The sequence below is a fragment of the Phascolarctos cinereus genome, unplaced genomic scaffold, assembly GCF_003287225.1.
Source record: "Phascolarctos cinereus isolate Bilbo 61053 unplaced genomic scaffold, phaCin_HiC Scaffold_1;HRSCAF=81, whole genome shotgun sequence".
NCBI lineage: Eukaryota > Metazoa > Chordata > Mammalia > Diprotodontia > Phascolarctidae > Phascolarctos > Phascolarctos cinereus.
This window is the reverse complement of record NW_027555514.1, coordinates 236,472,969-236,491,387: the sequence shown is the minus strand read 5'-3', so window position 1 is coordinate 236,491,387 and position 18,419 is coordinate 236,472,969. Positions and strand designations below refer to the sequence as shown.

The 18,419-nt window shown below is 36.5% G+C and overlaps 1 protein-coding gene across 1 annotated transcript in view; it reads left to right on the top strand.

Moving 5' to 3' along the window:
- PTPRR (protein tyrosine phosphatase receptor type R) overlaps nt 1–18,419 on the top strand; it is a 347,808-nt gene that overhangs the window by 27,048 nt on the left and 302,341 nt on the right. Inside the window, exon 2 of the mRNA XM_020990258.2 lies at nt 12,530–12,837. Coding sequence (XP_020845917.1) covers nt 12,530–12,837 — 308 coding nt within the window. The remainder of the gene's footprint in view (nt 1–12,529; nt 12,838–18,419) is intronic.

Sequence of the window (18,419 nt, the reverse complement as noted above, 5' to 3'; positions counted from 1 at the left end):
TAGCTCTCCCAGAAGAAAATAAGTTGAATTTTAGAAGAACAATCAAAGCTAATATTATATAAATTCTCAAAAAATGAGAAAAAATGCTCTATAATGCACAATTTTGTGAAATAAATACAATATCTAAACTAGGGAAGAATCAAGCAAAGAAAGAAAATAATAGACTGATATAATTAAAATATATCAGTTCCAAAATTATTTAAAAAATCCTGGCAAAAGACTATAAATACACACATATGTGTGTATGTAGTATTATATGTATTTGTACATGTTATGTGTGTATTTTATGTATATATATGTGTGTATATATAATATATATATATATTGTATATATATATATATAATTATTCCCTATTATCAAGTTGGGTTTATACCAGTGATATAAGAATAGTTTGATATTAGGAAAAAATAATCAATCATAATAAAGTAAAAATGTCTTAGCCATTTATCACATACATTAATTTTTTAAAAGCTTTAACCAAGTAGGATATTAATTTATGCCTAAAAATTCTACTAAATATAACCATAGAAGGATCTTTTATATGATAAAAACATGTGTCTTGAATCAAAAGCTACCATTATGCAAAATGGGAATAGCCTAGAAATTTCCTAATAAACAGGGAAATAAGATAAGAGTTCCTCCCTTTCCTTGCTGTTTTTCTTTTTTGACATGGTTCTAGAAGTACAAATAATAGCAATATGATAAGAGAAGGAAATTTTAGGCATATACGTAAGTAAAGAGGGACCAAAAATATTTCTGTTTTCTGATGATGTGACAGCTATTTTACATGGAGAACATCTGAGAGTTAGTAAAGAAATTAAATGAGATGACTGATAACTTCAATTAAGTAGCAGGTTACAAAAAAATGCACAAAAATATTTCTTTATACCAATAGCAAAACCCAGGAGGGAATAATTGAAAGGAAAGTTCTATTCAAAACAAGTGAAAAATGCATAAAATATCTGAGAATCAATCTACCACAGAACAGACAATAATTTCAATACCTGGAGGTATATTGATTGATCATGACTAGGCTACAACAGTATAATAAAAATTGATGTTACTTAAATTAATTTATAGAATACGTAAATCAAACCACTAAAGGGATACTTTATAGAACAAATAAAAATAATACCATTCATTTGGAAGCAAAAATCTAGACTCTTAAGGGAAAAAATGGAGGGGGAAGGTAGGATTTAAAAAGGAATAACATTTCCATAACTGAAACTGCTCTATAAAGTGTGATCATTAAAAACTACTTAGTATTTGTTTTAAAAGGAAAGTAGACAAGTAGAAAAGAATATATAAAGATACACATAAGCAAATGAATTTGATAAACCAAAGAACATAATTATTTTTAAGAGAAATACAAATCAAAGCAACTCTGAAGTTTCACTTCACACTCAGAAAATTTTCAAGGATGACGAAAGATTCAAATATTCAGTGTTGAAGGGATTGTGTTAAAATAGGAACATTAATAAGTTGTTGATGGAAATGTGTATTTGTCCAAACATTCTGGAAAAAGAATTTGAAACTAAGCTAAGAAAGTGACTAAAATATACATAGCATTCAAATGAGATATCTCACTCCTAGATACATGCTCTGAGGTCATTAAAGTAAAGAGGTCCAATAATCATGAAAATATTTATGGCAGTAGCTTTTATAGTAGAAAAGAATTGTAAACCAAATAGATACCTATTGAACAAGGGATGGTTAAGTAAATTGTAGGTTAATGTAATGGAATATTAAGGTATTGTGAGCAATGATCAGTATGAAGTCTTCACGGAAGACATGTAAACTGATACGAAGTGAAAAAAGAACCAGGAAGATAACATACACCATAATTATGATCATATAAGTGGAAAAAAAAGATAGTAACAACTATAACAAAGTAGAACAAACTGCTATTCCTTTTTAAGATTAATCTCCATCAATTCTGTATTTATCTTGTATATTATGATTTATATATGTTATATCCACAATAGAATGTAAGCACCTTTAGGTCAGGGGCTGTTTTCCCTTTTTCTTTATATCCCTAGTGCTTAGCATCATGCCTGGCACATAGTAATTCTTAATAAATGTTTATCAATTGATTGAAACTAAATGCCATATAATAATATTGATCAATCTTCATCCCAAAGAAGAGAGGTGAAAATACATTTCTCTTCCTCTTTTGTAGAAATGAGTGGAGGTTGGGGGGGGGGGAAGATTAAGGGTATGAAAAACAATATATAGTGCTGGAGTTGATTGACATATTGGTTAGTTTTGCTAAAGTGTTTTATTCTTTTATTTTTACTTCCTTATAAAATTCTTTGTGATAAGGGATGGTTATCTAGGTCAGAGAGGGGAGAGGAATATATATTGGGAATTCAAGATGACATAAAAAGATACCAAATGCTATTATTTTTTAAATGATATATGAACAACTTGGTATTGCATAGAGAAAAAAAATTCACTGAGTAGATTTTTTTTTTTGTTTTCCACTGGTTATTTTATAATCACATAATAATGTCTTTTGCTAATCCATTCTTCTTCTATGACTGGCCCACCTCCTTTCCTGCTTGTATCTTTTTGTTGTTGTTTAAAATTATATTGATGACTTCTGGGAACCAAGATGGTGGAGCAAACAGTAAATTGCTGTAACTCTCCCATATTCACCTCCAAACAACCATAAAATAGCACCCTCAGACAAATCTTGGAGCAGCAGGACTAGCAAAAAGACAGGCAAAACAACCTTTTAGCCCTAGAAACTTGGAAGATGGGCAGGGAAGGTCTGTCTCATTTGGGTAAAAGGGGAGCAAAGTCCAGGACAGGAAGCATCCCAGCAAGCCAGTAGCAAGCCTGACCTCAGCAGGCTGTGGAAGATCTTGAGCCCCAGTGCAGCGGAGCAGACAAATGCTAATGGGTCCTGACCTCCAGGTGGGCTCCCAGCTCAGCAAAAGATAAGCTGCCAGATACCTGCAGCCTCCAGCAGCACAAGTCACCCCCTATCCTACCCCCTCAGTACAGCACCAGACATGAAGGTCTCCTGTAGGATTTAGGGCAACATCAGTGCAGCACCAGGTAAACAGCTAGAGCCTGCAGCCTCTGGCACAAAAAGCCTGAGACAATGCTCCTTCTACCCTCGGAGCAGAGCTCAAATTTCAAAGAAAGGAAAATGGCCAAAAAATTTAACAACAAAAAAAAGAGTCTGACAATAGAAAGGTATTATGGTGACAGGGAAGATCAAGACACAAACTCAGAAGAGGACAATAATGTCAAAAAACCTATTGGCAAAACCCCAAAGAAAAATGGGAAGTGGTCTCAAGTCCAGAAAGAATTCATGGAAGAGCTCAAAAAGGAGCTTAAAATTATATAAAGAGATAGAAGAAAAATTGGGAAAAGAAATAAGAATGATGCAGGAGAATTATGAAAAAAAGTATCAATAGCTTGGAAAAAGAGAACAACTGCTTAAAAAGTAGAATTGCCCAAATGGAAAAGAAAGTACAAAAACTAATTGAGGAAAACAATTCTTTAAAGTTAGAATTGGGCAAATAGAAGCTAATGATTCTATGAGACATCAAGAATCAATCAAACAAATTCAAAAGAACGAAAAAATAGAAGAAAATGTAAAATATCTCATAGGAAAAATCAATTGGCCTGGAAATTAGATCCAAAATAGACAATGTCAGAATCATTGCACTACCTGAAAGCCATAATCAAAAGGAGGACTTGGACAGCATCTTTCAAGAAATTATACAGGAAAGCTGCCCTGATGTCCTAGAACCAGAGGGCAAAATAGGCATCGAAAGAATCCACTGATCACCTCAGGAAAGAGATCCCAAAACAGAAACTCCAAGGAACATTATAGCCTGAATTCAGAACTAACAGGTCAAGGAAAAATGCTTCAGAAAGGAACAATTCAAATATCAGGGAGCCACAATTAGGATTACACAGGACTTAGCAGTGGCAACATTAAAAAATCAGAGGTCATGGAACATGATATTCTGGAAGGCAAAGGAGCTAGGACTACAACCAAGAATCAGTTATCTGGTGAAGCATAATACATCAAGTTGGGGGGGGGTGGCCATGCAATGAAATAGAAGGATTTTAAGCTTTCATGAGGAGGAGACCAGATTTCAACCAAAGATTTGATCTCCAATATCAAGACCCAAGAGAAGCATAAACAAGTAAAACAGGAAAAGAAAACATAAGAAATTCAGCAGTCAAACTGTTTACATCCCTTTACAGGAAGATGATACTTGTAATTCTTAAAAAAATTGTGTCACTAATGGCACAGCTAAAAGGAGTATACATAGACACAGGGTACAGGTATAAGATGAATTTTAGGGAATGAAATAAAAATAATTAAGGGATGAAAAAGAGGAGTACACTGGGTGCAGAAGGAAGGGAGAGGTAGAATGGGGTAAGTTATTTCACGTGAAGTGGAGTGAAAGACCTATCACAGTGGAAGGGAAGAGGGGAGGGTGGGTGATGGGCATCACTTGAATTATCCACTCATTAGTATTGGCTCAAAGAGGGAATAATATAGACAATCAGTTGAAAATACAAATCTAATCTTACCTGACAGGGAAGTTGGAGGGGAAAAGATTAAGTAAAGGGTCGGCAGTGGTACTAACAGGAGGGCAGATTGGGGGAAGTGTTAGAAGCAAAACACTGGTGAGGAGGGAAAGGGTGAAAGGAAGGGAAAAACAGGAGGAAAAATTGGATGGAGGGAAATACACAGTAATCATAACTGTGAATATGAATGGGATTAACTCTCCTATAAAACAGAAGTGGATAGCAGAGTAGATAAAAAATCAGAATCCTACAATACGTTGTTTACAAGAAACACATTTGAAGTAGAGATGCACACACACACAGTAAAGGTAAGGGGCTGTGGCAGAATCTATTATGCTTCAGGTGAAGTAAAAAAAAAAAGTAGGGCTAGTAATCCTGATCTCAGAAAAAGTAAAAGCAAAACCAGATATAATTAAAAGAGATAGGGAAGAAAATACATCTAGCTAAAAGGTACCATAAACAATGAAGCAATATCAATACTAAACATATATTCACCAAGTGGCATAGCACCCAAATTCTTAAAGGAGAAGTTAAGTGAGTTACAGGAAGAAATAGAGAGCAAAACTACGCTAGAGAGGGACCTCAACTGTGCTTTCTCAGAACTTGATGAATTCAACCAAAAAATAAAAAAAAGAAAGAAAAGAGGTAAATAGAATATTAGAAAAGTTAGATATGACCAGACCTTTGGAGAAAACTGAATGGGAAGAGAAAGGAATATACCTTTTCTCAGTAGCACATGGTACCTATACAAAAATTAACCATGTATTAGGGCATAAAAATCTCAAAATCAAATGTCAAAAGGCAGAAGTATTAACTGTTTTCATTTTGGATCATAATGCAATAAAAATTACATTCAACAAAGGGTAGTGGAAAAATAGATTTAAAATTCATTGGAAACTAAATCTAATCCTAAAGAATAAGTGGGTCAAAGAACAAATCAAAGAAGTGATCAATAATTTCATTAAAGAGAATGACAACAATGAGACAACATACCAAAATTTAGGGGATGCAGACAAAGCAGTACTTAAGGGAAATTTTATTTCTTTGAATTTTTACATCAACAAAATAAGAAAAGATCAGATCAATGAATTGAAAACTAAAAAAAATTGAAAAAGAACAAATTAAAAATCCTCAATTGAGCACAAAATTGGAAATCCTGAAAATTAAACTTGAGAGTAATGAGATGAAAGTTTAAAAAAACCTATTGAGCCAATAAATAAATCTAGCTGTTTTATGAAAAAAGCCAATAAGATAGATAAGCCATTGGTTAATTTGATTAAAAAAAGAAAGAAGAAAACCAAACATCCAGTATCAAAAAGTAAAAGAGTGAAATCACTACTAATGAAGAAAAAATTAAAACAATTTTTAGGAAATATTTTGCTTAATTATATGCCAATAAATCTGACATATTTATGAAGATATAAGTGAACATTTATGAAGATGTAAATTACCCAGATTAACAAATCAGGAAATAGAATGCCTAACTATCCCTATCTTAGAAAAAGGAAACTGAACAAGCCATTAATGAACTGCCTAAGGAAAAATTCCCAGGGCCAGATGGGTTTACAAGTGAATTCTACCAAATATTCAAAAAACAATTCCAATACTATATAAACTATTTGGAAAAATAGGTGAAGAAGGAGTCCTACCAAACTCCAAATATGGTGCTGATACCTAAGCCAGGAAGAGCTAAAACAGAGGGAAAAAAATCATTGACTAATTTCCCTGGTGAATATCGATGTAAAATTTTTGAAGAACGTTCTAGGAAAGTGATTACAGCAATATATCACAAGGATTATACCCTATGAGCAGGTGGGATTTATAACAAGAATGCAAGGTTGGTTCAATATTAGGAAAACTATCAACATAATTGACCATATCAATAATGAAACCAACAAAAATCATATGATTATCTCAATAGATGCTGAAAAAGCTTTTGGAAAAATACAGCACCCATTCCTATTTTAAAAAATACTGGAAAGCATGGGAATAAGTGAAGTTTCTCTCAAAATGATAAGCAGTATCTCTCTAAAACTATCAACAAACATGTGTAATGGGGATAAACTAGAAGTCTTCCTAATAAGATCAGGGGTGAAGCAAGTATGCCCATTATTACCACTATTATTTAATATAGCACTAGAAATGTTAGTTATAACAATAAATGAAGAACAAGAAATAGAAGGAATTAAAACAGGCAATGAGGAAACACAACTATCACTCTGCAGACGATATGATGGTATACTTAGAGACCCCCTACTTCAAATAATGAACAACTTTAGCAAAGTTTCAAGATATAAGATACACCCACATAAATCATTAGCATTTCTTTCTGTGACCAACAAAGCCCAGCAGCAAGAGAGAGAAAGAGAAATTCCATTTAAAATAACTGTAAACAATATAAAATACTTGGGTGTCAACCTACCAAGACAAATCCTGGAACTATATGAGAACAATTATAAAACACTTTTTGCACAAATAAAGTCATATCTCAACAATTGTAAAAATATAAATTACTCATGGATAGGCTGAGCCAATATAATAAAAATAACAATTTTCCCTAAACAAACTACTAAAAATTATTTGGTAGAACTAGAAAAAATGATAACAAAATTCACCTGGAAGATTAAAAGGTCACAAATATCAAGGAAATTAATTAAAAAAATGCAGATCTCAAACTATATTATAACTATCTGGTACTGGCTAAGAAATAGAGTAGTGGATCAGTAGAATAGAATAGGTACACAAGACACAGTAGTCAATGACCATAGTAACCCAGTGTTTGATAAAACTGAAGACACCACATTTTTGGGTAAGAATTCACTATTTCACAAAAACTGTTGGGAAAACTATAAAACAGTAGGACACAAAGTAGGTATAGACCAACATCTCATATTGTATATTAAGGTAAGGTCAAAATAGGGCATGATTTAGACATGAAGGGTGACACCATAAGCAAATTTAAAAAGCAAGGAATAGTCCATCTGTTAGATCTATGGGGAATGGAAGAATTCATGATCAAACAAGAGAAAGAGAACATAATGAAATGTTAAAATAGATAATTTTGATTATATTAAAATTAAAAGCTTTTGTACAAATAAAAGCAATACAACCAAGATTAGAAGGAAAGCAGAAAGCTGGGGGAATATCTTTACATCTTTACAGCAAGTGTGTGTCTATATATTTCTCAAATATATAGACAACTGAGTCATATTTATAATACAAGCCATTCCCCAATTGACAAATGGTAAAAGAATATGAACAGGCAATTTTCAGATGAAGAAACAAGAGCTATCTATATGCACAGGAAGAAGTGCTCTAAATCACTTTTGATTAGAGATATGCAAATTAAGACAGCTCTGAAGTACCACCCCACACCTGTCAGATTGGCTAATATGAAAGAAAAGGAAAATGATGCATGCTGAGTAAGATGTGGGAAAATTGGGACACTAATGCCTTGTTGGTGGAGTTGTAAACTGATCCGACCATTCTGGCAATTTGGAACTATGCCCAAAGGGCAGCCAAATTGTGCATACTCTTTGATCCAGCAATACCACTACTATGTCTGTATCCCAAAGAGGTCATAGAAAGAGAAAAGGACCTACATGTGCAAAAATATTTATAGCAGTACTTTTTGTGGTGGCAAAATAATACAAATTGAGGGGAAGCTTTTTGTTAATGGCTGAACAAGCTGTGGTATATGAATATAATGGAATACTATTGTGTGATAAGAAGTGATGAATTGTCAAATTTCAGAAAAACCTGGAAAGATTTGTGCAAACTGATGCAAAGTGAAATGAGCAGAAATAGGAAAACATTGCACACAGTATCAGCAACATCGTGTGATGATCAACTATAAATGACTCAGGTCTTCTCAGCAATACAATGATCCAAGACAAGTACAAAAGAATAATGAAGGAAAATGCTATCCACATCCAGAAAGAGAACTGATGGACTCTGAATGCAGATGGAAGCATATATTTTCACTTACTTCATTCTTTTCCATGTTTTTTTCTTTCACAATATTGACTAATGTGGAAACATGTTTTATATGATAGCATATGTATAACCTATATCAAACCATGCATAACCTGCCATTTTCAGAAGAGGAGCGGGGAGGGAGGGAGAAAAAATTGGAGCTCAAAAACTGGTAAAAATGAATTCTAAAAATTGCCTTGACATGTAATTGGGAAAAAATTAAATATGATTAAAAATAAAATAATGTTGATATCATGTTTACACATCACTTTCATTTCCTAATATATCCCTCTCCCCTCACTTTCTCTCTCATGTCTTCATGGCATATAACAAAGAATAAAAAAAGAGGAGGCAATGCTCACCAATACATCCATAAAGTGGAACATTCACAACCCTCCACCATATATATAGTACTACACCTCCCCAAATATGGATAGGAAATTTTGTGGATTTTTTAATGCCAACTTCTAGTGTGCAATTCTTTTGTTTTCAATTTTTAAAAATTATAAACTTAAGAAACATCAACAAACAAGAGCATTTGAATCTACAAAATATCAAAAAAGAGGATTACACATGGAACTCTAAATTTCTACTAAGTATGTTTTAAAAATTAAAAAAAAGATATTTAGCAAAATAATACCAAGTCTTCTTTACTTTTCTGTCCCTTTTTGAACTTTCTTCTTTTCTCTTTTGTATATTTATAAAATGGGTCATTGATCTTTCTTTCTTTCTTTCTTTTTTCCCCTCTTCTTTTTTTTCCTCCTCCTCCTCCTCCTCCTCCTCCTCCTCCTCCTCCTCCTCCTTGTGAAGATTGGTTGAAGAAATTGTAAATATTTGGCCTAGAGGAGAGATTTGGGAAAGGGGATTAGATACGATAATTTTCAAATACTTGAAGAATTGTCATGTGAAGGATAGATTCTATTTATTCCCACTTGCCTGCTGACAGCAAAATGTGTGGGAATTGCAGAGAGGCCAACTTCAGTTTAATATAAAGACAAATTTATTAACAATTAGAATTGTTTGAAAGTGGATGGGTTTACTTGTTAAATAATGAGCTCTCCTGCAGAAAAGTCACTAAAGTTATTCAAGTGGAAGTTTCAAGTAGAATCTTTAAAGTAACTATTTAAAGAGAATTATTTAAAGAGAACTATTTAAAGAAATAAAGTGGTTTCAGCTCTGTTCATTCAGCACACCATATATTAAAGTTGTAATATGTTTTTCTAGATGTTGAGGGAGATGCAAAGATATATGACAGTCTCTAATCTCAATTCAGTTCAATTCAGCAAACATTTATTGGGTCCCTACTGTGTGCTAGACAAATGCTAGATGCTGAGGATATAGAAAGACAAAACAAAATAATCCCTGCTCTTAAAAACTGTCTGTTGCACCATGGGGAAATATGTACACAAATTAGAAAATACAAATATATAAATAAATGAAAGTCAATCAAAATACTTGGGGAAGGAACACTGATAACTGGGTGAAAACAAGAAAGATCTCTTGAAAGAGATGGTAGTTGAGCTGGTGGTTAGTTTTTCTTTGTTATCCAAGAGGACCGAAATGACATGACCATGTTGGGGCCAAGGCACAGTGTTTCTGACTGTGGCTGATTAGATCAATGCAAGCTTGGAAGGCCCTACCATGTGTCAGGCACAAATAATCCATATGAACACTTGAAGTGGAGATATCTTTAAATTTGCCCATCTCAGATTACTTTTGAGCTCCTGCATTTCTACCTTACTCATAAAGCACGGTGTTTTTTTGATGCATGCGTTTCAGGCTTGGCAGTCCTGTGGCAGTGTCTCCCATGTCTCAAATCGATTTCAAAGCTCTTCAGAGAGACCCTGAGAGTATCCTTGCATCACTTCTTCTGACCTCCATGTGAGCACTTGCCTTGTGTGAGTTCTCTGTAAAATGGTCTTTTGGGCAAACATGCTTTTGGCATTTAAAAAACATGGCCAGCCCATCAGAGTTGCACACTCTGCAGTAGAGTTTGAATGCTTGGCAGTTTAGTTTGAAAAAGGACCTCAGTGTCTGGTATCTTATCCTGCCAGGACAATTCAAACGGAAGCTATTGATTTTCCTGGCATGGCAGTAGTGGACTGTCTAGGTTTCATAGGAGTTAGGGTTAGGGGTTCCAAAAGGCAGATGTGAGAAAACAGAACACTCTAGGATATGGGATGATCTAAACAATGGCATGGAGATGAGAGATCAAATGTCATGGATGAGAAACAGTAATTTGGACAGTTTGACCTGAACATAGGTATGATTGAGAATAATGTAAAATCAGTGCCAAACTGTGAAGCACTTTAAATGCTTATATTTTAAGAAGGAAACTTTAAACTTTAAATACATTTGCATTTTATTCTAGGGGCAGTTAGGACCTACCAAAGTTTCCTGGGCAGGGAAGTGACATGGCTAGATGTGCACTTCAGGAATATGGATTTAGCAGTTGTGTTGAGATTTATTAGGAGGAAGAAGGGAGACCAATTAGGAAGTTATTGCAATAATCTTTCTGAGAAGTGATGATGCCTTGAACTGGAGTGGTGGCTATGTGAATAGAGGGAAAGAGACAAAAGTGAGATATTTGTGGAGAGCTCCTCCTAGATCCTGGAGGGTGCTCATGAATGCCATCTCATCATTTCCCACATAGGTGTGTATATCTAGGGGTATTGATTGGTACCTTCTGATTGGAGAGGGTGGGGAGTGGACACTGGAGAGCTTCTGCTGGATCTTCCACCAGGGCTAGCCAGCTTATCATTACCCACCCGGGTGCAATTCACTAGTCTTTGAGTTCAGCATGCCTCCATGTCATGGGATGCCCTTCTCTGTTTTGGCTTCTTTTTATGTGTTGTCTTATCCCATTAGATTGTAAGCTCTTTGAGGGCAAGGCCCTGCTTTTGCCTTTCTTTTTATGCCCAGCACTTAACATAGCCTCAGGAGAAATTTGTGGAGATAAAGGATTATCATGTATGAGAAACTGTAAGAAGTCCAGTTTTACTGTCCTATAGGAGCCATTAAGGGGAATAATAAGAAATAAGCTTAAAAAGTAGGTTGGAGCCAGTTTGTTAAGTGTTTTGAATGCTAGAGAAGTTCATATTTGATTCTAGAGGTAATGAGATAATATTAGAGGAAATGAGATAATATTTGTAATATGGTATAATGTATTAGGGGAGAGCTAGTACCTCTGGTATGAGGGTTTGCTGAGCCCTTTTCAGGGCTGCTTATTCACCTTTGGTATCCAACCAGTCACCCAACTCTCTCCTGTAGCTCCAAGAAGCTGTAGCATACATAGCAGCCACACCCCAATAAAATCCATCTTGGTAGACAGGCTAAATCAGGTTGAGGGCAACCAACATGTCTCAAATCCATTGACATGTTAGAGGGATGTCTACCCCAAGCACATGAAGACTTCCCTTGGTGGAATGGGCAGATGAGAACAATTTATTCTGACACCCATGAAGGAGACTTAGGTAGATGCTGTGGAGCACTTAGAGTCTGGTCAGACATTGAAGATGCCAAGGTCATCCACTGCATCCCAGGACATTGCCAGTCATTCTGACTTTTCTCTAGCCATTGGACTTTGATGACTGTGGAAGAGAGTGAGGCTGACAACTTTGTGCAACACTGCCTCACTTAAATCCAATCCATGCAAAAGTCAAAACATCACTGCATGATATCATTGGTCCACTTCAAAAACTAAGGAAAAACAACACCTTAGCACAGTTTCTGGCACAAAGCAGGTACTTAATAAATATTGTAGAGATAGAATTAATGTGACTTGTCAACTGATTTTGGACATAGGGAGTTTACCAAGTAAGACCCTGTGCTGCTAAGGAGGCTATGTGCCTGTATTATATTTTGTAAAACCAGAAATTTTTTTTTTTAGGAATCATGAGACTTCTTGGGAGGACGCAAACGTTTTATCTGATAGATCTGTCCATCTATATCAATAAGATTTCTGACTCCTATCTCTTTCCTTTTTCCCTGTAGGATGCTTTTCAGGAGATAGCGACCACCTCTTGGCAATTCATCCGAGGAAGAGTGGGAAGCCTATATTTATCTACCACCACGTGCAAACTATTGAGAAGAACTTGGACACAAGCCATGAAAAAACATATAAGCAACACAGCTTCCATTCCCCTTCTCATATGCAAACAAGCAAACGACACCCAGGCATAATTGTTAAGTCCACATTTCCTAGACCTGCCTATGATCCATCTCTCAACTTGTTAGCAATGACTGGTCAAGATCTGGAAGTGGAAAACCTTCCAATCCCTGAAGCAAATGTTATTATTGTGGTGAGTGGTATTTCTAGCTATCCCTGCTATTCTTATTTTCTTCATGGGAGGGAGAGGGGGAGGACAGGAATAACATGAAAGAAGGATTGGTTCATTCACATCATGATTCACAAAGTAACTTGGCTGGATTGTTTTAGGAAGTGACTGTATTTATAGCATAGTAGCTTAGGCTGAGTGATTGTTAGAAAGTACACCTAAGCAGACAGGTCTTGCTCTTCATTTCAGAAACTCAATATTCTCACTAGGTTTTGATAATCCTTGAACCCAAACTTTGGTCCTGACTTTCTTCTGTTCTATCCAACAGATCATGGATTCTTAACCTTTTTTTTTTATGGCATAGACTACTGGAAGTCTGATGAGACCCATGGACTCCTCAGAATGATGATGTTTTTAAATAATTGAAGGAAATACAAAATTTCAAAGATTAGTGGAAATAAAGATGTTCTAAATTCACAGACCTCTAATCCTCAAAAATTCTCTCTGTAGAGCCCATGGGAATTCATTGATTCCAGACTTTAAAACCTCTGCTATAGTGGAGTTGAGGCAGCAAAGTAAAATAGATACTGAAAATGTTAATGGTACATCTTAAGAAGTTTCATTACTAACACACTCCAGGCAAGCAGAAAGAAGCATGTTTCACAGGGCTACACAATGCACTTCCTCAAATAGATGTCTAGCAATAATTTTCATAATCCTATAGTCTCTACCACCTCAACACAGCTCTTCTATATTCTCTTCCACAAAATTATTTTCTTCCTCCTACAAAACCTCTGGCCACAATAGTGGTCTTTTTCTGAATAAGTGAGCATCCCATAATTTCTTTGGGGGAAATAGAGAAACTTGGATAGCTGAGTGACTCTGAATATTGCCTTGGCAGTAGGAAAGTTTATTCAGACATTTGGTGGTCTGTGGTAGGGGATGCCCTAATCAGCTTCTGTGGTCATTTTGTGGTTGACATCATTCCTTTCATAACCTCCTGATTGTCATTAGCTATTACCAAAAGGGCAGATACATTGGTCCAATGCCTCAAAGGAAGTCTTTCTCGATAAAGATGAACATCAAAAGGAACTCTGGGGTAGTGGATAAAAAGTTAGCTTCAGAGGCAAGAAGACTCAAGTTTGAATCTTGCCTCTAATGCAGCCTGGCTGTGTGACCTTGGGCAAGTCACTTTACCTTGTTATACTTCAAACAACCCTCTAAGACTCTAAGTAATAATTACTAAATCTAAATAATTACTGATCTGCATCAAGAGACTCTCACTGGGAACTTCTTGAACCATATGTCTGCACAAAATTCTTTAAATTCTAAAACCATTCTTGGATTCAGAGTATGCCATGATGGGTTGTCTATCACTGTTATATCCAGAGAAGCTCTGGATGATTACAGCCTTTATTCTTTATGCTGTCTTTCTATTCTCTTGTTGCTCTTAGTGTTAGAATTCAAGATTTCATCAGCATGGGCACCTCCCCCACTGACCCAAAATGTAGCCCCTTCACATCTTAGGGGGTGGTCTCTGAGTTGATAGACAAGCCTCTCTGACTTTGCTAAGCTTCTCCTCTGACAACAGATACACAATATGTTTCTGAGCCTGTACTCCAATCATTCCAGTTTAGAAGAACCTGTCAACTTTTTTAAAATTTCTGTTAGCAGAGCCTTCAATGATCCATGCTTGACAGAAAGTGTGCATTTAAAGGCTGACATTTGTCAGGTTGCCTTATTTCCTTCCCAAATAATTCTTCTTGACTTAAAAACTATAACTAGGAGGTTCTACTTAGTATTTTGTGACTAATGAAGGTCTGGTTTGGGACTGCCACACCTTGTGGGTAACTGATAATCACGATTGAGAAAAGTGAATTGACAGAAGAGGCCAACGTGCCTCAGAAAAAGCATGTTGGAATCATTATTGTCCTTGAAAACCCATTTATATGGTGATCGTGTGATGACAAAGTTAAAATTAAACTCCTAATCAACTACATAGAAGTAAATCTTTTTTTTTTTGGCGGGTAGGTGGTGCAGTAGATGGAGTGCCAGGCCTGGAGTTGGGAAGACCTGAGTTCAAATCTAGCCTCAGGCACTTACTAGCTGTGTGACCATGGGCAAGTCATTTAATCTCTGTTTGCCTTAAACCACTGGAGAAAGAAATGGCAAACCACTACATTATCTTTGCCAAGAAAACACCATGGATATTACGGTTCACTGGGGTCACAAAGAATCAGATACAACTGAACAATAACAACAACTCACAAAAGCAAATTGCCCTTAGGTTCATTGCTTCTACTGAGTAGGGAGGGTTAAGTAAACCTCATCCTGCCAATTCAGCTTGTCCTTCCCAGAGGGGCGTCATCAAGCATTATATAAAGGTTCTTGCCAATAAATAGAATGGTTTTTCCTAGAAAGGGATTACTTGTATTATATTCACAGAGACTCACTTTGTAATTGGGAGAAAAGTGAATGAGTTTCAAGTACCAAACTTAATAATTTTGAACATTTAGTTAAAAGAATACTTATCTCTTAACTGGTACTCTAAATAAAGAAACTGATGTTAGACTTCTTGCACAAATACAATATGTAGGGGGAATGTGGATGGATGGTGTTGAGGTCAGTGTTGTTACTGAAGACAAAAACCAGACTTTAGTTAAATGTGGATTAACATTTGAATAGACTTTCTGGTTGGATCGCTGTGCACACTCCTCAGTCAAGAAAAGCAGACCTGCAGGGAAGCAGGAGCTTCTAAAGGTTTGGAGGAAGAGGAGAGGGTAAGGAGCTGTAGGGGTAGGGACTTGTAGAAGATGGAACGCATTGCTCCTTATGCCCTCCCGTTCTCCCCATCCCTGTAGGCCTACCTAGCAACAGTCTCACATTGTTATGGAAAGGCATATTTCTTTCCTTTACAACAGAAAAGGATCTGAAGATCTCTTCCCCCTCTATCCAGCTCAAATGCATTTGTTTTTAAATTTTGATTAGTTCCTGTTTTATGCTTTTGGTCCCAGGCACAAAAACTACTATTTAATGAGTCTGTGACTAATTGTATGTTAAAGACTGTGTGATAGATGCTCTGCCTGGTTTCAACTCTAAGGAACAAGGTGACCCTCCCAGGTTAAGCTCATCATCTCTAATTTCCTCACCAGGCTGCTTACTCAAGCCTTGGTTTGACACTACCTCCTTCAGATTTCTGTCCCCTCTGATTGGATGGCTTGAGGGTAGGATACCGCACTCCTCCCTATGTTTTTTTTTGTTTTGTTTTGTTTTGTTTTTAATAGATGGCAGAAACTGGATGCTTTGGCCCACTCCACTCTATGTTTTGCTGTGCCTGGTTTCAATTCTACTGAATAAAATGTCCCTGGATCTCTAACTACTTCTTCATTTTCCTGCTCCTTTTGTGTGTTATCTCCCCCATTTGATTGTAAGCTCCTTGAGGGCAAAGACTTTCTTTCTTTTTATTAATTGTATCTCCAATGCTTAGCACAGTGCCAGACAAGTGCTTAATAAAGATTTATTGGATTGGATGATTTATCAATTGCTTGCTATGTGCCAGACATTATCTTAAGTCCTGGGAATACATATATAAGCAAAAAGAAAGACAGTCTCTGCCCTGAAGGAGCTTACATTCTCACAGAGAAAGACTATACATAAAGGAAGCTGGGGCAGGGGCTAGGTGAGAGTAGGAGGGGAGCAGGGTGGGGGAAGGTACCTAGTCTGAATTTTAGCCTGATGACAAATGAAGAGATTGCTGGCCTGGGTGCCCTTCTTGAATGGAGATTCTGAGAGGGGCCATGCAGTCAGAGGGAGGTGTCACAGAGGCAGAGGGTACTTCTGTGAAATGAAGTGCAGGGTTGAAATGATCTGGGATGAAGAGGTTACTGGGGCCTAGTGGAGAAGTCTAGAAAGAAATCTGATGAGAAATGAAGAGAAAGATGGAAGGATGCATGGATGGATAGTAGAAGCAACAGGGGAAATCTGAGTTCAAATCTTGCCTTAGATACTAGTTGTGTGCCATTTAGCCTTAGTCTGCCTCAGTTTCTTCATCCATAAAATGGGGATAATAATAGCACTTAACTTCCAAGGTCATTGTGAGGATTAAATGAGATGGTTTGCAAAGCATTTTACAATCCTTAAAGCACTTATATAAGTGCTATCTATTTCTGTAAAACATTCATTTTGTGTCAAGCACTATGCTAAGCTCTGAAGATAAAAGCAAAACAATTTCTGACCTCATCCCAATGGGGAAAGATAACTCATAAAGGTGAGTTATAAAGTAATGGATGGAGACATCCTCAGGCAAAGTGGGGAGATGACTGGAAAGTGGCGTGTGGAGGCCTGGTTCCAGGCATGAAAAGGTGAAAGATCACCTATCAAAGCCCATTGTCACAGAGGCAGGGTTTCATTGGGATAGATGTGGGAATGAGGCAACATGATATATACATATGTAGCCAAGAAGTAGTCTGGAGGCCTGGTTTGGGGCAAGATAAGGCACAAAAAAAAAATTAAAAAACCTATCAGTACCCAGCCTAGAGTTAAGACTCTTTGGGAATTAGATAATAGCACTGAAGGAATCTGTTTTGACTATGTTGCACTCAATTATCCCACTTCCTTTCAGCTTTGTCCTGAAGTTCTAGTACCAAGTTTAATCTGCAGATAGAACAGACTCTCAGCTACCTGACATGAGTTGAAGTCCCTGGAAAGTCCTGCCAGTCCTCCCACTAGAATGTCACAATCAGGGAGACAGCGTGATGTAGTGAACTTGGAATTCACTATGACATGGATTTGAATTCCACCCCTGAAACTTCTTACTGAATAACCATGGGCTACTCATTTAACTTCTCTGAGCATCAATCTCCTCATCTGTAAGATGAGGAGACTGATAACTGTAGTATCTAGCCCATATAAGGATCAAATGAAGTGATGCATCTAAACCACTCTGCAAAGGGACATGTGCTAGAATGTAAGCTCCTTGAGGGCGGGGACTGTCTTTCTGCTTATATTTGGATTCTCAGCACTTAGCATGGTGCCTGACATCTGGTAAGTGCTTAATAAGCATTTGACTTTTTAACTTGTAGTATGATTTCCCCTCAACAACTAGCTCAATTTTCAACTTAGAGAGTTCATATTCTTCAGAACTATCTCCTACTTCACTCAATTCCCAAGACCAGAGAGTATGCCTTGTCTTTTTGTTTTTGTTTTTGAAAGGGATTTGGAAAAGAGATTACTGTGTCTTTGGCCTGTCAAAGGTTGTAAAGGGTTAACAAAGTCAAGACTCATCTTTGATGTTTGGTACATGACATTTAACTGCTAAGATTTCATCAGTTATACTGGGAAGAGGTCAACTGGTCTGGCAACTCCTTCTCCTAATCCTTACAAATTTATAAAATAAAACAAAGAAAGGTAATTTTTTTTTTTGGAGGGAAGGCAATGGCAGTTGAGGGTAAATGAGAAAAGATTTGGGGTAGAAAGTAATATTCAAGCTGAGCCTTGGAGGAAAGGACCTATGAAGCAGGTGAGGGGGCAGAGCATTCTGGATAGGGAAGGCAGCCAGTGGAAAGGCTAAAAGACAGGAAATGGAATGCCATGTATGAGGGCCAACG